The sequence below is a fragment of the Sinocyclocheilus grahami genome, unplaced genomic scaffold (assembly GCF_001515645.1).
Source record: "Sinocyclocheilus grahami isolate Dianchi unplaced genomic scaffold, SAMN03320097.WGS_v1.1 scaffold1603.1, whole genome shotgun sequence".
Taxonomy (NCBI): domain Eukaryota; kingdom Metazoa; phylum Chordata; class Actinopteri; order Cypriniformes; family Cyprinidae; genus Sinocyclocheilus; species Sinocyclocheilus grahami.
In genome coordinates this window covers 115,428-139,760 of record NW_015506782.1, presented here as the reverse complement: position 1 = coordinate 139,760, position 24,333 = coordinate 115,428, and the positions used below count along the sequence as shown (strand labels likewise).

The following is a 24,333-nucleotide window of genomic DNA, read 5'->3' as shown; positions in this document are numbered from 1 at the left end:
TAATTTGTGTTCCGAAGATGAAAGGAGGTCTTACGGGTTTGGAACGACATGAGGGTAATTAATGACAGAATTTAAACTTTTGGGTGAACTAACCCTTTAACATCTCTTTATCACCATTATATGCATGCAGTCACTGAATGCACACATTCAAACTGATGCATTATGTTGTTAAATTTGTTTGTGCGAAATTGACGTGACAGTTTTATGGGAGCACTGAACACTTGATTGAAGTTTGATTGATTTGATGACAATTCTCACACCACATTTTCTCTTAATTTGAGCATAGCTGAGCCACACTCGTCTATCACAGAATAAATCATAGTCTAAGAGACTGGAATTTACTCATAACTCAATTTTGGCAAAATTTGCAGCTCGTTTTGCCTTTGTATAGCAGTGTAGTGAGACATCTTATTGACTTCTCTCTTTCTTTGGCTGGCTGTGTGCTTTCTGTGTGCTGCTGTGTTAGATTAGTGTGGCATGCTTTAATAATGCACTAAGGGAGGGGTGTTTCTGTTTGGCAGCAGGAGAGAGGCTCTGGCATTCAAAAGCAATCGCCTTGTGAACCCCAACTGTGTGACAAGGCTGATACAACAGGACTACAGCACACATCAGAGCATACAGCCCCACCACTGAGACTGTATTCATAATCAATACGTAAACATGTACAATATACAGAAACTATTCATTAAGAAGATTAGTGTTAACACAAGAATAACTTAATTAGATGAACATATACACACTTTTCACTTTCATTATCTTCTAAATGGCAAAAAAATGTTTGCTGGGCCTAGTAACGCTAAGCAAAACCCTTCACTTGTGTTGTCTAAAATGTGTGGATGTTTTAAATGTCTTTTAGTGATAATATCACAGCTGTGCAAAATTCTTGTATAGAGGCAGCTGTCAGGATGATGAGCAGGATTTGTCTCGATCAGGGTTTTTATATGGTAGGAGCTGCTAGACTGTATAGGACAGTCACTAAATTGGCAGTTTTGATTTTGAGAGATAATGAGCTACAGCTTTTGTTTTGTGTTTGTGGGTGTTCGATTACTTTAGATGCATTCTTTATATAGCATTTCATTTGCATGTTTTTTTTTCTCTGTTCATAGGTTGATTAATGAATTTAGGCCACAGTTTAGAGCTCTGACTCACCACTTCTTAAGTTTGTTCACTTGGAATAATTTAAAGATAGTTCTACAAATCATAAAACTAGCACATTGCACATAAGCAGGGTATAATTCATAATCCTTCCACACACTTATCTGCAACAACTGTAGTCTAACACTTGGCTGGTATTAGTGGTAATTGCTTATTAAAATTTGGGTAAGAATTTGCTGCAAATACACCACTCTTGTTTTATTTGGAATATAAGTTTATGTTATTGTAGATCCAAATTGCCTTTGCATGAAGCAAATGTTTTTTTCTGAAAGATTTTTACATTGTAGCTGTTGCATGTTTATATTTTGTATTATTTGGTTAATCGTTATATTTATTTAATTTAGAGATTCTATTTTTGAAATAACCAGTTCAGGAATAAGATCCATGGCTGTGTGCACTGTTTCAGAACCATGGACAGCTGCTTCGGCTGGGCGACTGCGTGTGGTTTCTGTCATTGGATCGGTGCTCTTGCCTAAGATCAAACTTTGTTTGGGGGTTTGAGGTTTCATTAATGCAACCGCCCAAACCAAAGGCTGAGGAGGGTTTAAACAGTACAATTGCCAAACAGATTTAGTTCTAATAGATTTGGGCTATTATTGAAGTTTTATTTGTGTTTCATATAGCGTTTCAATAACAACAAAAGTTAGACTATAAATTATTCAGAACGCTTATTTTTACCTTGTGCAAAATAAATGCTTTCGAACAGATTTCCCGTACGTCTTAGGAAGTAACCGTACGCTGCTTTGCTTTAAAACGTATAGGCCTATCTGCAATATTACTTCGTTATAGATTTGCAATCACAAACTTAAACAGGATGCAGCTCGAAATTTACACAGAAATTACAGATAAAAGCCATAACGTATGATTACAAGCCCTCTACACTCACTTGACTGTCGCAGTCTGACTGTTCAGAGATAGCTCGAGAAAATCGTCTGTCAGCCGCTGTTGATCTGCTGACTGAAGCCTAGAGGCTGGAGGCTGGTGCCTGCTTGAGCTCTTGACCCCGGGCTCTTCTGGACTGACGCTAAACGCATCACATACGGTTGATCACACGCGTGCTGGTTCAGATAGTGAACAGCATGCTGCACAGAATCAAGGGATGAGCAGAGATCCAGAGGACATTATCCCCCCTCAAGTTATAATTCTTTTCGCAGCGGTATCAGGCCATGTGATAGTGTAGCACTACTTTATTTGTTTTCAGGGGGAGTTTTTAGCAGTAAGGTGGACAGGGATACAACTGACTAAAACAACACATGGGAGAGACCACTGTCCGCCATATCACGACTGTGTCCACTTGTTTTAGACATTGGGATTGGATGGAGCAGGAGGACCGGTTCTGTAGGCTATATCCTCCTCTGTTTACTGCTCCCTGTGATATCGGTGGGCACTGTTAAGGTCGCGCGGGTCTATTGATTTTTGCCACACACAACCGCGTCCTAAAGCATATTGCTCTTGCTTTATTCACTCTCAACCCCCTTTTTTTCAAACACCTCACATGGCTAATGTATATTTTAAATAGGCGATGAATTATGTGTTTATGTTTCATTTATGGCAATTTTACGGTAAAATGTTTTTTTTTTAATTAGTAGGCCTAGGCCTAGCTATTATTTAAAATAGTACAGGCCTAAATACAATATTTTTCACGAGTAAAAAGAGTCGCTCAACATTGGATTGGTTATGTTAATTTACTCTGATGTAAGGTACGTGTTACCCTGACAGTAAAACAATCTTTGGAGGGACTAATTTGGACGAACTTGTAATCGTCGTGTGGCTTTCTATTATGCTTCACATTATTATTCTATCTTTTACAGTAACATATTTTAATGACAAGTGACATGGTACTATATATTAACATTAATTTGCGGACATATAGACCAGAGTTTGAACTTGTAAAATATAGTCACCAAAATGCCATCCCCGCATGCTTGTAACATTGTTATCATAGTGTATTTTTACGCCATTTTTCTATAAAGTAGGCCAAATTTAAAAAATTTTTAGCGTAAATTTAACAAACTTTTTTTTCACTATTGTTGAAAAGGTGGTGGGTTGGACGAAAGGGAGAGTTGTCAGCTGTACTGATGGGAAATCTCCTTCTATTAATTCCGAAATGTCTGCGTCTAAGAATAGCTTGTGGGTCCTCGCCCTGCGTGCCCTCGCAAAGCGGAGCGGTTCCCGAGAGACGCGCGTTTGAATGCGCAGCTGTCTCCCAGCGCTCACATCCCGACCACTGGCACAGACAGTCCATAACCTGACAACGCGCTGTCAGTTACGTTCGTTATCTCTAAAACTGTGTCAAACAAGCCGACGGTATTTTCATGCGGTAAACGCAGGTGAGCTGAGGCTGAGAACACATTCAGTAGGGACTGAAGGTACACAGACTGGAGTTAGAAGAATAAATTAATCAGTGGGGCGCGTGTGCCGTGCGTTATGTGCTGCAAGAAGAACTGACCAGAGCGCTGAATTGATCAGTGGCTCATTATAGCTTAGCTTGCCAGCTGATCGGAGCTAACGGTTTCGTTCGGCTTGTGTTTCACAAGCTGATATCCTGCGAGCCCCCACCCCACGGTCGTCCTCAACTGCCTCCTCCCCCTCTTTATTTTCCTCAGGGGCGCTTGACGGAGAGTAACGAGGCTAACAGACAGCTCAACATTGGCAGAAATAAGGAATAGAGGGATCCGAGTGTTCTTGCGAACGGATTGCCCTCACTCGGGGAAGATGACCAGATCCTACGCGGCCCAGAGCCCATTGCAGGGGAACAGAAGCGGCTATGGGAACCCGGAGATGTCGCCGTTGTCCCCTCGCGACTGATGCTTCTACTTTCTGTCACTGTGTGTCCCTTCATAGGATTTTATGACGGTTGGATTGGTTCTTTTGCACTGAAATGCCAGTGATTTGCTCTGGCGAAAAGGATGACACCTTACCAGTGAGCACAAAAAAACAATCGATACTTGTGATGATCTGTTTTTGCATCCGAATAATTACCTGTGTCGTAAAGAAGAGGAAAACAGAATTTACATCGGATATCGCACATCTCTGTAGCTGAGATGCAAATACATGCGAGTAAACGTGAGCGCGAGGTGACCGAAGGCAGATTATAGCTACACCGTGCCAAATATTGCGGATGTTGCGAAATAAATAAATAATCACAATTTTATCCAATTTCCCCCCTTTTAAATAGATATGGGTGCTGTAATCATCACAATGTACAGTTAAAACTGAACTCAAACGATTGTTTTAAATGTTTTCATTTTTGTTCACTTGGTTATCACACCTAGATCGTATAAATGATTGTAGTTATGATAATTCCAATCTGAATTTTCAAGAAAAAGCACTGGAGAGAGACAGTTCTGTAAAATATGAGGATGGAGCCACAGAAAACGAGAGATTTACCCAAGAATTACATGGCCGTGGAAATATGTTGATTTTGGACATAAAACGAGGTGATGATGGACCATTGTGTGTGTTTGAAGTGGGCAACGAACCTGTGAACTACAAAATATAAGGCACGATTTTTTTTTTGTTCAATTTTTGGTTGCTTTTTGTTCGTTTTATTTTTCGTTTGTTTAAAGTCTAACCATCGGCTCTGGAGCGCAACATCATATATAAAGGCCATGAAGACAAATGTGTACTCCAGTTATACACGTATTAAGTTTTGAAGCAGATGGGATGTAATGTGGTGTGGTCGCGTTGAATATTCGCCCCCTTTTTTCCTGCTTCGTGAAGACTGGCATTTGGTGTCTATAGAATGGCTCGGTTCGGAGATGAGGTGCCGTCCAGGTATGGCGGAGGACCGGGACACGCTCAAGGGGGACCCGGCCGCGGCGGCAGCAGGCAGGGCGGCCCGCCGGGTGCTCCAAGAATGTACAAGCAGTCAATGGCCCAGCGAGCCAGAACTATGGCCCTGTACAACCCTATACCGGTGCGGCAAAACTGCTTCACTGTCAACCGATCTCTGTTCATCTTCAGTGAGGACAACTTTGTGAGAAAATACGCCAAAAAGATCACCGAATGGCCATATCCTTTTAAACCCCCTCAGTGAGTACCCTGTGGCCTCCAGTTGCAGGTACAGTGCGCTTGATTGTGGCATATGTAAGGTCACCTGAAAATGTCTTAAAACACGAATCACATTACTGCTGGCTTAATGATAGCTTTGAAGAAAAACGCTCGCGAGCTGGTGATTTGATCGCAGACGTTTAATTAGAATATTTTCAGGCGTTTATTTGTCAAGTTATTTCGGTGGCAAGGTGAATCGAGTCATTTCTGTTGTGTGCTCGGTGTGTTACGTACGGCCGTGAGGTGAGCGGTGCTGTGTGACGATAGCGGGCGGCGCTGTGGCTCGCGGAGGCTTGCTGATGTCAGCATGTGCAGTCTCTCAGCTTGGTCTCATTCGAGAGAAAGCGATGGTGAAAAGGGAGGTGAGGGGAGGGGGAAAGCCACCATTTCCCATATTCTAAGAGCTCCTGGAGAATACGAGATATATGTGTGTACTTGCGTCTTTCATAGTGCACCTACTGAGCCTAATGTTTAAAGACAAAAGGGGTTGTGTATAGAGAGAATTGGAAATTGTTAAAGCAGTATCACAAGGCCGCAGGTAATCACATCAGTGCTGATGTTAAATACAGCGTGACCATGAGCATATTATTGTTTTATACATCAGCTTAGTAAACATGTAGCATACCTAAAAAAATAAAATAAAACTTGCATTTCAGACAAAAATTGGCTAGTTACCTCATTGGTTTATGGCAACAAATTGTTTACAAAATCAAGCAGCACACAGACTGAAAGCTTGTCAGGAATGGTGTATTTGAGTGGAGAAGAGCGACATAGAGTTGGCTACTTCTAAAATCACGTACTGTTAGAATATGTACTGCATTTGATGAAAAATGTACTTCTCTAGTGTTAATAAACTAATAATAACCGTTTGTAATAAACGTTTTAAAAGTGTGCAACCATTGTGCAGATCCATTGAATCATGTATGTATTTTTGACTTGGCATGTCCTGAAAAGACCATGTTTCACCCTTAATGGTTCACCGAAGCTTAGTGTTTTATATAAACAAATCTTTAGCTATAAGCAGACTCCAGAAGAAGTCCACTCCCTACCTTTTCTAATAGACCTCTTAGGATTTAAAATCATTAAATGTGCACAGAATCATACCCACACACACCGCTTTTGAAACTGTACTTTGATCTGCCAGAGCTTTCAGTGACCTTTAACCTTGCACTCGACCTGAAAGCCACTCTTTCTATAAGCCTCATTCTTCTGATTTATCTCATGTAAACATCTAATGAGGCCTTGTGATTATGAATTGCTGAAGTACGAAAGAGTGTGTCACATGTAGATTAGATGAAATTGTAGACTTAATTTATGGTTGCCAAACATTGCATCCTTTCTTTTACCTTCTTTACAGAGATAATGAAAGTCTAAAAAGACATTTGCGATGCCTACATTGTCTCAGCCTCTCTACGCTTATGAACAGTCTCTCTCTGCACTGTAAATGGAATGTAACCTTATAGCTGTGTTTTCTATTTTAGTTTCATTGACGACTATGAAATTGCAGCCTATATGGAGTGCAAATAGCTATGCATATCTGTCCAAAGAGACCCTAAATATGTGCTCAGTTCTCTCAAAAAAATGTTAAAGTCAAGAAATGTAAATTTAGTCATGAAACATGTTTGTTCTTCTGGTCTCATTGAAGTAAGAGAAGCGCATGAATGTTTTCAACCACAAATAAGTCGATTGAGTTTTGAACTCAAACATCAAGTCTAGTTTTCCACCAAAGAATGACATATAGAAAATAATGAGAAATGAATCATATAAAATATACTGTGCTATAAATAGATGAGTTGGAGGAGAAGGCAGAAAGAGTGGTTGAGTGGACACCAGAGGGAGACAGACTGATAGAAAGAAGTTGTCGTGAGCCGTGAGTATAGGGCTGTGCGATATTGAAGAAACATGCGATATGCAATAACTCATTAAATAATGCGATCTTGTGTTTGCGCACACTTAAGTGGTGAATAAAGCTCATTCTGATTCTGATTCTAATAAGAAAGCACCCCTACAACAACTTATGAAAGTGAACGGTAGTGTTTTACTCGAGCGTTACATAAAAATGTCACTTTAACATTAGTTTAATCATTTTAACATGAGTTTAGGAACTGAATAATAAAAAGGAAAAATAAAAAACTGCTTAGAATTTACTCTTTGAATTCAATATGCACGGATTCTTATTTAAGCTACAAACGTTATTTAGGTAAGAGCAGTGAGTGATTTTCTCTTTGTCTTTTGTTCATGGCCCCAAATATTGCAAGCTGTAGCGATATGCATATTGGGATATGTACATTTGCGATATTTTGATGATTTTTATATATTGCACAGCCCTAGTCGTGAGCCCTTGTAGTTTTCTTCTATGTGTAGAGGCGGTGCTCTACATTCAGTCTGCAGAATTTAAATTATTTATTCTCCTTTTCTTTCCCTTTGTCTCTCAATTCCTCCTTCTCATTTTTTCAAGCAAACAACTGTTTACTTATAATTGGCATACCATTTGTTTCAGTCATGATCAATGCCAGCATTAGAATCAAGCTAGTTTTGTGTTAGTAGGTGCTGACATATCCAAGTCTACTATTAGTGTTTCAGTGTTTCAAAGAATTATGGTACACTCTGGTATGTACACACAAAATCACACATGTTTTCTGACATATCAAACCTCTTTTTTCTGTATCACAAGCATATCTCTTGCTCTCTCCTGTTTCGAGGTTCCTGTCAGGCTAAAAATAACAGTGGCGGACTGAAAGAGCAGTTCTCAATGGCATGCTCTCCTTTCCTCCCGCCCTTCTGCCTCCTTGGAGTCAGTCCTCTGTTGTATGCATACAGATGGGCCACAGACAGGCATCGCTGTCTAACCGCATACTCCAATGCAAGTTTGGAGGAGAAATGGAGACTGTAGTTTTCTAAGAGTGCTGCAGAGTGTCTTTAAATTAGAAAAGAGAACATGCTGCTTAGACCACTAAATCTGTACACAGTGTTTAGCGTAAGTTTGTCAGAATTATATGCTCAGATATTTTTCTTCTCTCGTCTATTCAGCAGTATCTGACAAATTATAAGACACAAATGTAAAGTGGTTATGTGTACAGGCTGGATTGAAGTATTGATATTTCTTGGCAGTTCATGTTTACTCATTCTAACACTTTCTAATCAAAGTTGTATATTTGCACAGATGTATTTGACGCATCCACTGATTGGCTTCAAGTTGCAAAATAAATTTTGTGTAATGTGTTAGTTCACACATATCCAACTTTATTAATACTTTAACCCCCGGTTTTACAGACAAGGCTTAAGCCTATCCCAGACTAAAATGCATGTCTGGGCTGTTTTAACTGAAAGAAACTTGCACTGTCAGTGCCATTGATTTGTCTCAAGATGCACATCAGTATTGTTTTTATCTAAGGCACATTTATAAAAGCTACTTAAATGTCCTAATTGAACTATGGCTTAATTCTGGCTTAACCTAAGCCCTGTCTGTGAAACCAGGCCTAAGTGTTATGTACAAGGTTTAAGATGCCCAACATACAGTTGTGAAACACAAACACATCGTTGACATTGTTGTTCAGAGTTTTCTTTGTGTTGTACATAGACTATATGTAGGGTTATTAAAATTAATTAAAACCAAAACCATAAAAATGTCCATTATTATGTAAAATAATTCAAATGAAATAAAATAAAATAAAATGTTTTATATAGCTGCCAAGGCAACATTTTTAATTTTCATGTAGTTTTACTTGTACTAAAAGAACTAAAGCTAAAAAAAATAAATAATAAACTATACAGACATATTTAAAAGAAAATGTTAACAATGACAAATGCACAAGCATTTATATACCTGGATGTACACGTGCAATCTAATATGAAAGAGATTCTGAGAATTGAAGAAAAATTCTTTAAAAAAGATGGCAGGATGTCCGTGTCTAAATTATTTAGGTTGGAGGCACATAGATGCACACACCTTAATGCAAACATATCACAAGGCTACATAAGCATATGGTTTTCAGTTAAGCATTGATTGGTTGATTGATTGATTTATTTTTTTTAATAACACACGTCACATAATTGGATTATAAACACAGGCTTCAATGGACACTTCAGCTCTTCTTCTCCCCTGGTTCACAGCATCACAACATATTCCTCTTTGTCCCAACAGTGGGTATGATGGGATATGACTGGATGATAGGATTGTCCTGTCATCTTAGATCCTCTCTTCCATTTGGGCAGCAGGGAGTTATATGTGTCATCCTAGATTCATTCACACAACTGTCACTGACTCTGTCTCTGCCACTCACTCCCTCTCTCACCCCCTCTTCCTGTCTCAGTTTATAGGCATGATTGTAAAAGATATAAATATTGGATTCTGAATATATATATATATATATATATGTTCCTCAGTTTGTCGCTCTGATGGTGAGGTTAGGTTGTGTTGGACCATTGTTGCATTACACTATCCACATTTTGGTTTTGAATTTCCACATAAAGGTGGAAATGTGTATTGAGAAGGTGTGCAACAACATTTCTGAAAATTAAAGGTGCAGTAGGAGATCTTGGAAAATGCTAACTTTAGCCAGATAGCACTGAAAGCCAACGTCCCACCCTCCCTGCAATAGCCATCCAAAGCCACGCCCCCTGAACGCATATATACGCTCACAGACCAGAATACCAGAGACAACATTACTACAATAGGCTACATCAGCGGTTCCCAATTCCAGTCCTCGCGCACACTTCACACTTCTCTAGTAAGTTTCGTCTGTGTGTGAAGACGCTGCGTAGTGAATGAATGTTCCGAAGTGAAGTAAACTTCAACGGATTTCCCCTGCTCAGGGTGTAGGGAGCAATGAACACTGTGTAGGGATCATATCGATCGGAAACACAGTTCATGCACGTAGCTCACTTCTAACGAGCTGGTTATCTGAATCGAGTACACAAATCAAGTACTTGAGTAAAAGTACAGATTCGTATAATAAAATATTACTCCAGTAAAAGTACTCAGTTTTCAATTTTACTCGAGTGAAAGTACAAAAGTACTTGATTTTTCATGTACTTAAGTAAAAAGTACAGATAGATGAATGTTTATTTTGCAGTTTTATATAGGCTACTTTTATCATTTAATTTTATATTAGAATATATCTTTTTTTATAATCCTACTGCTCAAAATACCTGGGATTTTCCCAAAATAACCAATAAGGAAATAATCAATATAATAAAATATACAAATATAATTAGATTTTCATAATGATTTTTTTCTTCTCAAACCTTGTCTGTGGTGTAAAAACACCCCTGGCCAAATGCCCCCAGAGGGCATCACTTCCCACTTTGATAATTACTGTAGTTACCATGTTCTGAACATCACATCCTTTCTTTTTCCCTCAGATGTAATCTATCTAGGTGGTTGAATAAAAATATTTGGACTTTATTTTAAAAAAATTACCTCAATTTAGCACCAGCAAGCTCGTTAGCTAGACAGTTAGCATCAGCTAGCATTGACTTATTTTCAGCATGAATAAACATTTATATTTGTCTACTCGGCTAGTTGATTCAGATACATAGTAACTTAGGCTATGTGTGCTGACCAACAATATAAAAACAGACGTCAGTGGGGAAGATGAACGTGCATGAGTTATTTTATTTAATCTGTGTTATTTTAATGTTTTTTGACCTAAAACATAGAGACTCTGATGTTAATGTGTCTGCATTCAAGCATTTCAGTGGGCTTAAACAGATCATCATTTACAGCAGATTTAGTTCACAAACAACTGACAGCTTTTACCTAAATATGATTTTCAGTTACATAATTAATCCTAAAATTCGACATTAGTAACTTACTTTTAACAGCATCAGACGCACGCGCTCACAATATCTCCCGGTTCTTACTTGTGAATTCAGTTCACTGGAGACTCGCACTAAATGGATAATTTGAATCAGTGAGTTGTCGACTCGAGAACAACTGCAATCGGTTCATTCTAATTCATGAATGAATCGGTTGGTACGATTTGCGAACCGATTTAACGGGTTCATTGAAAAGAATCAGTTATAGCTCATGAATCAGACATCTCTTCTGCATCTCGGAGCACGTGATATATTATAAGGAGTAACGATAAGTTTAATGAAATGTAGTGAAGTAAAAAATACGATCTTATGCTTTGGAATGTAGTGAAGTAAAAGTAAAAGTTACTCAAAATAAAACTACTCCACTAAAGTAATGTGAAAAATTTACTTAAGTACAGTAACGAAGTAAAACTACTTTGTTACTGTCCACCACTGGTGTTAACTAAGCGAGAAATGCAAAATATGCAGAGCGGGGGAGCGCAAGGACTGGAATTGGGAACTGCTGGGCTACATCATGTGTCATTCACCGGTGAGAAAACTTTAAAAGTACTACAATACCAGGAAGGAAGATCGGGTTGTTGATGTTTGTCTGCCATTTTCGCTCTGTCTGCACAGCGTGCGTGAACGCGCTGATGACGTATCCTGTCTGCGTGAACCGGGTGCGCAGAGGTATGCTAATACATACATTGACAGGCAGGTAGGAAAGCCAATTAAAACGCTCGGACCGAGCGTTTTGATTGGACGAACATTTCTTGGTCCTACGCCTTCCACAGAATATATAAATACATTTAGACCACTTAACTTAATGATTGCTATCGGGATGTGAAGAGACTTTCAACCAGCATAACAAAAATGTTTCTGAAGACAATCATCTATTGTACCTTTAAACTGGCTTTCAAGTCACGTTTTAGCATGAGACCTCTTTGCGAATTATAAGAGCACCAGTCTTGTTGTTTCGGTTAAGCAGTGTGTGTATGTACATGTTTGTGTTTGCCTTCCGGCCTAATCTGCTGATTTCATACCTCCTAATGTCTGGATCTAAATGAGCGTAGTCATCCGTAATGTTGCAGCCCCACGCTGCTCAGCTGCTGCCGCAGATGAGGCTACAAAACCCAGTCATTAACACACTCTCGCTCGTCCACATTCACACTCACAAGGCTGTAATCTAGAGAAACCTCGATCTCTTTACCTGTCTGCATTTAATGACCCTCATGTTGTGTAAGGACCGAGATGTTTGAACTTCAAAAAGTATAAAAGTGGTCCATATGCCTTCTGAAGTCAGATGATACCTTTGTTTGAGGAACAGACCATTTCTACTATTGCTTTGTTTAATACTTAAATTGTGCTTTTGTGTCATTTTTGAGGCTTGAAAGCTCCAATCCCAATGCATGGTAAAGTGCAACCAGTAAAAACCTTCAAAATCCTCTTTTTATGTTCCATAGAAGAATGTAAGTCATACAGGTCTGGAACGACATGAGGGTAAAAGATGACAGATATTTTATTTCTCTTTCCCTTTGATGATTTTTTCAAAATGACTCTGTTGACATGTACAGTATGTCCTTGTACAATGTAGCAGAGGTGTATTGTCGGTTGTTTTATTGGTGTTGCTTGCATCTTAGGCTAGCATTGCACTTCACTACCTGCTTGTGTTCTTCCTCTTTCCATATGGTTCTGTAGCTTTTGTTCTAGTAGTGAATTATTCATTTCTGTGGCTAGGTGGTATGTGTGTGTGATGCTGACTTGGGAGAAATCTATTTTGGGTGCAGAGTGAGGAAAAAAGATGTGGTGGCTTGAATTTTCATGCTGGTGCTCGTGTCACGTGCTGCTAGAGCTAATGCTATTGCCACTGATTCACATCTTTACCTACTACCTGCTCTCTACCAGATACACACGCAAACACATATTACCGATACCACCACCATCTACAATGCTGCCGTTTTACTACTTCTAGCACATAGAAAGACATAAATAGTACTATTAGAGACAAGACCATTGTAGTCTCTGTTCGCTGATATAGCTTCTCAAATGGTTGTAAAATAAGTTGTTTATAAAAACTTATTTATTATTATTATATTATATTATTATATTATATTATATTATATTATATTATATTATATTATATTATATTATATTATGCGTGTATGCACTACTGTTCAAAATGTATTACTATTATCACTGTTGAAAACAGTTGTGCTGCTTAATATTTATTATATTATATTATATTATATTATATTATATTATATTATATTATATTATATTATATTATATTATATTATATTAAGTTGTTTATAAAAACTTCATATTATATTATATTATATTATATTATATTATATTATATTATATTATATTATATTATATTATGCGTGTATGCACTACTGTTCAAAATGTATTACTATTATCACTGTTGAAAACAGTTGTGCTGCTTAATATTTTTGTGGAAACCATAATCTTTTTTTTTCAGGGTTCTTTGATTAATAGAAAGTTCAAAAGAACAGCATTTATTTGAAATCAAAAGATTTTGTAACATTATTAAGTGCCTTTTATTGTCAATTTTGATCTATTTAATGCATCTTTGCTGAGTAAAAGTATGAAAAAAAACACCTTACTGACCCTACATTTTTTGAACAGTAGTGTATGTATTGTATTTACTTATTGCAGAATTCTCTCTGATACAGGAATTAAGGGGAATGTTCCACCCAGAACTTCCTGTAAAGTTAATTAGCCTACTGCACTTTTCATTCATGCTGCTTAAACACACACGCACACAAAGATTCAGATACATAGTAACTTAGGCTATGTGTGCTGACAAACAATATAAAAACAGACGTCACATAGGGCTAAATGCATAGTATTTTAGTAAAACTGCTAATGTTACAGCAGTGGGGAAGATGAACGTGCATGAGTTATTTTATTTAATCTGTGTTATTTTAATGTTTTTTGACCTAAAACATAGAGACTCTGATGTTAATGTGTCTGCATTCAAGCATTTCAGTGGGCTTAAACAGATCATCATTTACAGCAGATTTAGTTCACAAACAACTGACAGCTTTTACCTAAATATGATTTTCAGTTACATAATTAATCCTAAAATTCGACATTAGTAACTTACTTTTAACAGCATCAGACGCACGCGCTCACAATATCTCCCGGTTCTTACTTGTGAATTCAGTTCACTGGAGACTCGCACTAAATGGATAATTTGAATCAGTGAGTTGTCGACTCGAGAACAACTGCAATCGGTTCATTCTAATTCATGAATGAATCGGTTGGTACGATTTGCGAACCGATTTAACGGGTTCATTGAAAAGAATCAGTTATAGCTCATGAATCAGACATCTCTTCTGCATCTCGGAGCACGTGATATATTATAAGGAGTAACGATAAGTTTAATGAAATGTAGTGAAGTAAAAAATACGATCTTATGCTTTGGAATGTAGTGAAGTAAAAGTAAAAGTTACTCAAAATAAAACTACTCCACTAAAGTAATGTGAAAAATTTACTTAAGTACAGTAACGAAGTAAAACTACTTTGTTACTGTCCACCACTGGTGTTAACTAAGCGAGAAATGCAAAATATGCAGAGCGGGGGAGCGCAAGGACTGGAATTGGGAACTGCTGGGCTACATCATGTGTCATTCACCGGTGAGAAAACTTTAAAAGTACTACAATACCAGGAAGGAAGATCGGGTTGTTGATGTTTGTCTGCCATTTTCGCTCTGTCTGCACAGCGTGCGTGAACGCGCTGATGACGTATCCTGTCTGCGTGAACCGGGTGCGCAGAGGTATGCTAATACATACATTGACAGGCAGGTAGGAAAGCCAATTAAAACGCTCGGACCGAGCGTTTTGATTGGACGAACATTTCTTGGTCCTACGCCTTCCACAGAATATATAAATACATTTAGACCACTTAACTTAATGATTGCTATCGGGATGTGAAGAGACTTTCAACCAGCATAACAAAAATGTTTCTGAAGACAATCATCTATTGTACCTTTAAACTGGCTTTCAAGTCACGTTTTAGCATGAGACCTCTTTGCGAATTATAAGAGCACCAGTCTTGTTGTTTCGGTTAAGCAGTGTGTGTATGTACATGTTTGTGTTTGCCTTCCGGCCTAATCTGCTGATTTCATACCTCCTAATGTCTGGATCTAAATGAGCGTAGTCATCCGTAATGTTGCAGCCCCACGCTGCTCAGCTGCTGCCGCAGATGAGGCTACAAAACCCAGTCATTAACACACTCTCGCTCGTCCACATTCACACTCACAAGGCTGTAATCTAGAGAAACCTCGATCTCTTTACCTGTCTGCATTTAATGACCCTCATGTTGTGTAAGGACCGAGATGTTTGAACTTCAAAAAGTATAAAAGTGGTCCATATGCCTTCTGAAGTCAGATGATACCTTTGTTTGAGGAACAGACCATTTCTACTATTGCTTTGTTTAATACTTAAATTGTGCTTTTGTGTCATTTTTGAGGCTTGAAAGCTCCAATCCCAATGCATGGTAAAGTGCAACCAGTAAAAACCTTCAAAATCCTCTTTTTATGTTCCATAGAAGAATGTAAGTCATACAGGTCTGGAACGACATGAGGGTAAAAGATGACAGATATTTTATTTCTCTTTCCCTTTGATGATTTTTTCAAAATGACTCTGTTGACATGTACAGTATGTCCTTGTACAATGTAGCAGAGGTGTATTGTCGGTTGTTTTATTGGTGTTGCTTGCATCTTAGGCTAGCATTGCACTTCACTACCTGCTTGTGTTCTTCCTCTTTCCATATGGTTCTGTAGCTTTTGTTCTAGTAGTGAATTATTCATTTCTGTGGCTAGGTGGTATGTGTGTGTGATGCTGACTTGGGAGAAATCTATTTTGGGTGCAGAGTGAGGAAAAAAGATGTGGTGGCTTGAATTTTCATGCTGGTGCTCGTGTCACGTGCTGCTAGAGCTAATGCTATTGCCACTGATTCACATCTTTACCTACTACCTGCTCTCTACCAGATACACACGCAAACACATATTACCGATACCACCACCATCTACAATGCTGCCGTTTTACTACTTCTAGCACATAGAAAGACATAAATAGTACTATTAGAGACAAGACCATTGTAGTCTCTGTTCGCTGATATAGCTTCTCAAATGGTTGTAAAATAAGTTGTTTATAAAAACTTCATATTATATTATATTATATTATATTATATTATATTATATTATATTATATTATATTATATTATGCGTGTATGCACTACTGTTCAAAATGTATTACTATTATCACTGTTGAAAACAGTTGTGCTGCTTAATATTTTTGTGGAAACCATAATCTTTTTTTTTCAGGGTTCTTTGATTAATAGAAAGTTCAAAAGAACAGCATTTATTTGAAATCAAAAGATTTTGTAACATTATTAAGTGCCTTTTATTGTCAATTTTGATCTATTTAATGCATCTTTGCTGAGTAAAAGTATGAAAAAAAACACCTTACTGACCCTACATTTTTTGAACAGTAGTGTATGTATTGTATTTACTTATTGCAGAATTCTCTCTGATACAGGAATTAAGGGGAATGTTCCACCCAGAACTTCCTGTAAAGTTAATTAGCCTACTGCACTTTTCATTCATGCTGCTTAAACACACACGCACACAAACGGTATCTATGTTAATCCTGTCCTAACAGACTGATTTCTGAGCACTAAGGACATATAAAGGGTAAATGTGCGATTAGAGTGAGGGGAAAGAGATGGAAAGAGTGTTAGCGCTTGTAACTACAGACCTATCTTTTATAGCTGCATTAAGAGAGGGAAAAACACAGCTGTTTCTAGTTAATAAATTATTCAGGCTGCAGCACCAGAATGCAAGAGATAGAATTAGAAAAGCAAACAGCCTGGGACCTTACAGCCAGATGAGGAAATCAATACATATTTACATTTGACTGGCTGGGCTTCTCGGGTCGCTCTGTAGAGTACTTCGCCGTCTACTACTGCTAATTACCACACACATACATTCACTGACTGACTGACATGCCCATTGAATCACTCATGTGCTGTATTAGTTGATTAGAGTCTAGTACTGTATAACAGTGTGTGTCTGATTGCTTCAACTCATTCTGCTTCTGATATGTCTTGTCAGCCATTTTGATGCTGCTACTTGTATAGGATTTCGTAGATTGCAACTCTTCAATAAAATCAAGTTATGGTGGGGAATAGTTGATGAGCCAAATCTGACTGACTGTAAATGTTCTGCACTGAGTGCAAGGGAACATCTCTGGTCAGCATGATTTTCGTATCATATTCACTCTATCTATTTTTTTAAATGCATGTTATTGATATTATTGTGAAAAAAATGTGACCTTGTGTGATTTTTTTTTATCAGTATGTCTTAATTCGAGATGCAGTGAAATGACAGACTTCTCTCTGGTGATGTATGCTGGACTTCTCCAATCTTATCATTTAATCTGCTTAAACCTGATTCTGCAAACTCAAGTTCATCTGACATCATTTTTGAGCGTAACGCATTCATCTCAAAACCCAATCAAGTCCCCAACCTACATTTTTTGCCTTTTCAATAATCTCTTACACTCGCATGTACGTCAGCATAAAAAAGAAAAGATCTGCTGCAGATCCTGTTTAATCGCAACTCAGCCAAAATATTTAGCCATGTTGTACTGGCCTTTTAAATTAATGTAAGAAATTACATCCCTTTCTTTAGGGATGTTAGAGAAATGTGCAGACAAATGTCAGTTAATCAAAGAAATTTTGCTGTTATTAATAATGTGAACTTTTGTGTAATAATGAATAAACTATGCTGATGAGGGAGATGATGAATGCACAGGTTCAGTGGGAGAAGTATAGAGCGAGGGAGCAGCAGACTGAGGGGACAGGGCAGAGAGAGGAAGGAATGGAGAAAGAGATTGACGTGATGTATAGGATGCTGGGAGAGTGTGAGAACAACAGATTCAGAGGGAAAAAATGAGTACAGGACATTTGAAACATTTTTTAAAATGTTTTTGAAAGTGTCATATTTTCACCAAGGCTGCTTTTATTCGTTTAATAACAGTAATAATTTGTCAAATATTATTACAATCGAAATAAGTGTTTTCTATTTGAATATATTTTAAAATGTAATTTATTCCTGTGATGGCAAAACTGAATTTTCAGCAGTTATTGCTCCAGTCTTCAGTCACATGATCCTTCAGTATTTGGTGCTCAACAAACACTTATTTTATTATTGTCAGTGTTGAAAACAGTTGAAGTGCTTAATATTTTTATTTATATGTATTTTTTTCAGAATTAAGAATAGAAAGTTCAAAAGACCACCATTTATTTGAAATAAAAATATTTTGTAATGTTATAAATGTCTTCACAGTTTAATGCAACACCTGCTAAATTAAAGTATTAAAGGGGTGGTTCATTGCGATTTCACTTTTTTAACGTTAGTTAGTGTGTTATGTTGCTGTTTGAGCATAAACAATATCTGCAAAGTTACGAAGCTGAAAGTTCAATGCAAATGGAAATATCGTCTTTTAAAATTCTGGCAGTTTAATGCCTACAAAAACGGCTGGTATGGACTACAACAAGTTACTTCCCGGAAGCAGTAGCATTTACAAATAACAGCGTATCTAAAAGTATGAGACAACAACAAACAAAAAACATAGGCCTACCATTAAAAGCCATGCTTGCACAGGTTCTGCACGATCCTCTTCAATAATATCCTCTGCTTCTCAATCGGGCTCAAACTGATAAGCGATATTAACGATGCCGTTGTTTACAATACAACCGGAGCACATGCTGCCGAGGTGTTTAGACTCGCACTAGAGGCGGTTTAGCCAATCACAACACACTGGACTAGCTAACCAATCCGAGCCCATTGCCAATTTCTGAGAGAGGGGCTTCATACAAGAAGGAAATGATCAGCGTGTTTCTCAGAGAAGGGACAGAGCGGTGGGGAATAAAGGTAAATTATGTGAAAAATTATGCGTTTTAAAAAAAACGAAGCATTAACACATGTTAGACTGCACCCCATAAACACAATCAAGCCTAGAAAAAAAACACTGAACCACCCCTTTAATTTCTTTCTGCCTACATACACAAATATATTTTAAAGTAGTTTATTTTAAATAATTTTTATGAAATCTCTGTTTTTTAAATTAACTAATTGTATTTAAAATATTGAAAAGCATATTTATAATAAGCCTTTTCTTTGCTTCATCCACCATCTTGGATAAATTTTTTTTCCCACTAATCTCTGAACATTGCGTTCTTGAATTGTGTTTTTCCACAAAGGATACATTCACTGTTGCTGTAGAATTTGTGGAAAACGAGGTATCTTGGGAGGCATCAGAATAACCTACCATGTTAAGACCCCTGCATTGTGAGAGTTTTCATCCTGACCTTCTGTACCAGCTGTCACCTCACTCCTAACAGGAATGACCTCTCAGAGCATCCAGATAGCGTTCACAAGCCACTGACGCTGCTTTAAACACATGCACACAGGCAGAGAAAAGACAGTTTCTCCCTTCCTTTATCTCAATGGCATTGCTATATATAGTGTTGTGCAGAGGGAGGAAGGTGGGTTCATAATTAAAGTTTTCTGGCGGAGCACATCATAGCATTGTCTCATGTTCATCCTGTCTTTAAATGGGCACCTTTTTGACAATACAAGAGAGTGAGAGTGGGACGGGTCTTCAAAGCACCAAAACACATGTTGAACAATTCATCTGTGCATTTTTTGACTAATTTTTATTCCAAATATCATAACATAAACATAAACTCCCTCTGTCTTTCACTCTTTTATGTTGAGATTTGAAAAAACCATCTGCATAACTCTCTAGGTTTTCTAACAGAGCTTGTCTGTGTGTGTGTGTGTGTGTGTGTGTGTATCAGTCCTAATAGCCAAATCTTACCCACCCTGAAGTTCTTGTGTATAGTGAGCCAAAGAGGCATGTCACTTTGAATCACACAGACGACTCTAACCTTCTAAGCTTTTGCTGGCTCTCAACACACATGCATGCATACACAAATTGGCCTGCAGTAAATATAAGTGGCGAGTGATGAGGTCATTTTAAGCATACAGAATATGCCTGACTCATACTCATCTGCGGCATGTATTACATCAGCATGAATACCAGCTTATTCGTCACAGGCTCAACCAGCCGTAAGGAGATGGTGCTTGATGTTGTTTGGTCCATGCAGGGTGAGCATGATGCTACGTTTGCTTTGTGAAGCATTTTCTCAGTGAGTTTGGACTTGATGTTCAGTTAACCTCTGTAAAACCACTGCTGCAAATGACCTTGACCTGTATTTAGTGCAAGGGACTTAATGTGATTTTGCAAAGTAATCAGGTTAGAGAGATTGTTTGAATGTCTGCCCTCTCAGTATCAGATGTATTGATTCTTCACTGAGGTTTAGAGAGCCAGTACAGTTGCTCCTAAGTTTACATATCCCTTAAAGAGTCTGCAAGTTGTTTTACCATTTTTTTTTTAATAAAGGGATTCAATTTTAAAAATAAAATCACAAAAGATTTTTTAGTATTGCTTTTTAGAAGCTGCAAAAAATATTTACATCAATTCCACAATACAGAATACTTGAATTTATATATATGATCTATTTAATATTTATCATTTAATATGATATTTTTAAATATGAATTTATATTTATTATTCATTATTATATTTATATTGTTTATATTTTATGCATGTTGTTTTCTGGAATGTCAGCCATCTGTCCTTTGCAAAACTGTTGTTTTAAACGTTTTCCTTGACCTGTGATTCTCACTCCATTTGAGTACATGATCCTGGCTACCATCATCGCCAACTGCATCGTCCTGGCCCTGGAACAGCACCTTCCAGAAAGGGACAAGACACCCATGTCAGAGCGCTTGGTGAGTTCCGGTTGTGTTGATCAGTGTTTCTTTGTTTCTGTATATTGTAAAACCAGAAGACATGTAATTCAACAGAAAATGCAGGAACTAATTGGTCTCTGATGTATCACTCTTTTTGCAGAAATCCAGGGGTTAATTCATGTTTGCACACTCTTATTTCTCTTTGTCCGTCTCTTTGTGTTCCTCTCTCACAGGAGGACACAGAACCCTACTTCATCGGCATTTTCTGTTTCGAGTCAGGCATTAAGATTTTGGCTTTGGGCTTTGCCTTCCATAAGGGCTCGTACCTACGCAATGGCTGGAATGTCATGGACTTTGTAGTGGTGCTTACTGGGTAAGTCAGAACAAACACATCCGCATGCTTGAAGCATTCACTAAGAATAAATTGCGCCTACTGATACAGTTATTTATGCGCACACGTCGTGTGCATTGTTTTAGCACCTGATTCACTAAAGGATTTAGCAAATCAGGTAAAAGTACTAGGGACATTTTACAATCCTTCATACAAATTTTGATAGCACAACAAAAAACAGTATGCAGTTGAACACTCTCATTCTTTTAAGAAGTTCAGTATTAATGCTCACAGAGTGTCTGCACAAATACCCATGACATTGTTTCAAAACAGTCCGAACTTAGTTGGTACTTGGCTCTTCTGGTATGGCAAGCACTGTTTTGCTGTGAAATACTGATACTTTTTCTGTCCCTGCCACCTGCTTTCATAGCCGTGGGAACGTATTTTGAGCAGGGGGGACTGAGAAATAAAACCGGGGTGGGTGGGTTTGGTCACGTGTAGAGGTCAACCGATTGATCGGCCGGACGATTAATCGGCCGATTTTTGGCATTTTTTAATTAATCGGCATCAGGGTGTGGGGAGGGGGAGGAGGAAAAAAAAAAAAAAAGGGGGGGGGGGGGGGGGTTCGAGTTTTCCCAGGAGCGAAGTTATAAGTGTGCAGTACACAGGCTTTGTCCTGTAGTCGGTGTTACAAGAAATAAAAAAATAAAATCAATTTAGTTCAGCTGGACATGGGACGCTACAGTTCTGAGGCGCCGCGTCTGTTCCAAGCAACTTGGAGCCACAGGAGTCACGTGACGAGAGTGAAGTGAAATGACTGGTGGCGGATCCAAAAGCGCAAGAGAACTTTTGTTAATAAACGTTTAATTTCTTCGTTTAAAATAACTGAGTTGGTCTTTATTGTTGCTGTGTTTTCATTAAAAATAACGATGAACCACAAACTAAGCATTCGTTTTGAATAAGGGAAACCTTATTTATTTGGGTTACAACGCAAGTATAGGCTCCGTCTTCTTCAATTTGTTAATAAGAGTTAGAGGTTTAATAAATGAGGTTTAATTAATGAATTTGCCATTGTACTACTTTATGACTGATCAGTTTTAATAACAATGAACCACAAACTACGATCGTTTTAAAAGGGTAAATCCATTATATTTGCGTTACAAATTTTATAAACAAAATTGTAATTTTGTTAATAAAACTTCAGTTTAATATGTGAATTTCTTAATGATAGGCTAGGTCTACTACTTTATTGTGGGTCTATATGTTTTTATTATTATTATTATTAATATAATATTATTATTATTATTATTAATAATAAAAACATATAGACCCATATATATTATTATAGACATTAATAATAATAATAATAATGAGCCACAAAGGAGAAAATACAAAGACTTATTTATTTTTATGTTACAATGCGGTTACACCAAGTCATCAGTTTATTCGTTTTGTTCAATTTTTATGTTTAATATAAGCTAAGCGACTTCATCATTGTACTATTTTATTGTTGATGTAACGTTTTTTTTATTTTATTATATATTGAATCAACCTTAAGCATTAGTTTTGATCCACGAAAAGATAACGTTAAAGATCAAGATGCGAGAATGCGACAGTTACTGCTGAGGTAAATGGACTCTCTCGCTCTTTCTCTGTTTCTTTGTAATAGATGTAGACATGCTCGTTAATTCTTAATTTGGGTACAGACCTGTTACGGGGGAAAAAATATGATCAAAAAGTCATGGCAACAAATGTTTTTTTTTTAAATCAGTATATGATAAAAGTTTTAAACAACACACAGTCAAATTGATTTAACTTTACTCATGTTTTACAGTGTGACCACAATAACGACTTCTTAGAGTAGCCTACCATACTGACTGGATAATCAGGAAGAATTGTTAGAATTAGAATTAATTATTGTTAGAATTAATACTACTAAAACAAAATAAGATTAATGCATATGCCTATAGCCAAAGCACAAAATCTCCAAAACACAAAGTGCACAACTGCAGGCTCCTGTCGACAGCATACACTGAGAGAGCTTATAAACAATTTTATATCAGACATTTCTTGTAAATTACACAAATAATTGCAAAGAATCTAAAAGTAACATAATGAGTTTAATATGACATTTTGAAGTAGAAAGACTGAAATAGCAGCGTTGAACACTGCTGTCTGATTTTGCTCTATATCGTCAAAGGAAATATTCCAAAGTCAGAGAGAGAGAGAGAGAGAGAGAGAGAGAGAGAGAGAGAGAGAGAGAGAGAGAGTATAAACAATTTTATACCAGACATTTCTTGTAAATTACACAAATAATTGCAAAGAATCTAAAAGTAACATAATGAGTTTAATATGACATTTTGAAGTAGAAAGACTGAAATAGCAGCGTTGAACACTGCTGTCTGATTTTGCTCTATATCGTCAAAGGAAATATTCCAAAGTCACAGCTGAGCCGCTGCGCATCTCCACGCAAACACAGCGGTGTTTCCCTTATGAATGAACCTGCGTTTTTTAATGAATCTAGTGAGTCAATGATTCAGTTACCCATTCATAAAACAGTCACTCGCTTTGTTCCTGAATGAATCAACTGTTTGAACGAATCATTAAACGAATGATTCAGTGACAAAGACAGAGATTTGCTGCCACCTACTGACAGTTTTAGTTTCATTTTTAAAGGGGTCATATGATGTGATTTAAATTTTTCCTTTCTCTTTGGAGTGTTACAAGCTCTTGGTGCATAAAGAAGATCTGTAAAGTTGCAAAGACTAAAGTCTCAAATCCAAAGAGATATTCTTTATAAAAGTGAAGAGTCAGCCACGCCTACCTAAAACGGCTCGCTCTAACACGCCCCCACATATCTACATCACGATGTGGGAAGATTTGCATGACGCCGCCCAAATGTTCACACAAAGAAAGAAGGCGTAACTTTTATTCTCGCTGTAGTATTGTTGCCACCGCTGCCATGTCGTGAAGGCACTGTGTGATTCGTTGTGAAAGCGAAACTACATTGTTTGGTCTTCCAAAAGAGGACCATATCCACTTCGTCATGCCTGGAGCCTAGAGCTGATCCGTGCTCGTTGCTGAGGAAATACAACAACTTTGCACTGTGGATCGCCGGATCGGCTTTCACCGTGGAAGAAGC

At 37.6% G+C, this 24,333-nt stretch overlaps 1 protein-coding gene across 1 annotated transcript in view; it reads left to right on the top strand.

Annotated features, from left to right (window-relative positions):
- The first annotated feature begins 3,583 nt into the window (after nucleotides 1-3,583).
- Nucleotides 3,584-24,333, top strand: part of LOC107571502 (voltage-dependent P/Q-type calcium channel subunit alpha-1A-like) — a 124,377-nt gene continuing 103,627 nt past the window's right edge. Inside the window, exons 1-3 of the mRNA XM_016257821.1 lie at nucleotides 3,584-5,169; nucleotides 20,794-20,899; nucleotides 21,094-21,233. Of these exons, the coding sequence (XP_016113307.1) occupies nucleotides 4,901-5,169; nucleotides 20,794-20,899; nucleotides 21,094-21,233 (515 nt within the window). The 5' untranslated portion in view covers nucleotides 3,584-4,900. The remainder of the gene's footprint in view (nucleotides 5,170-20,793; nucleotides 20,900-21,093; nucleotides 21,234-24,333) is intronic.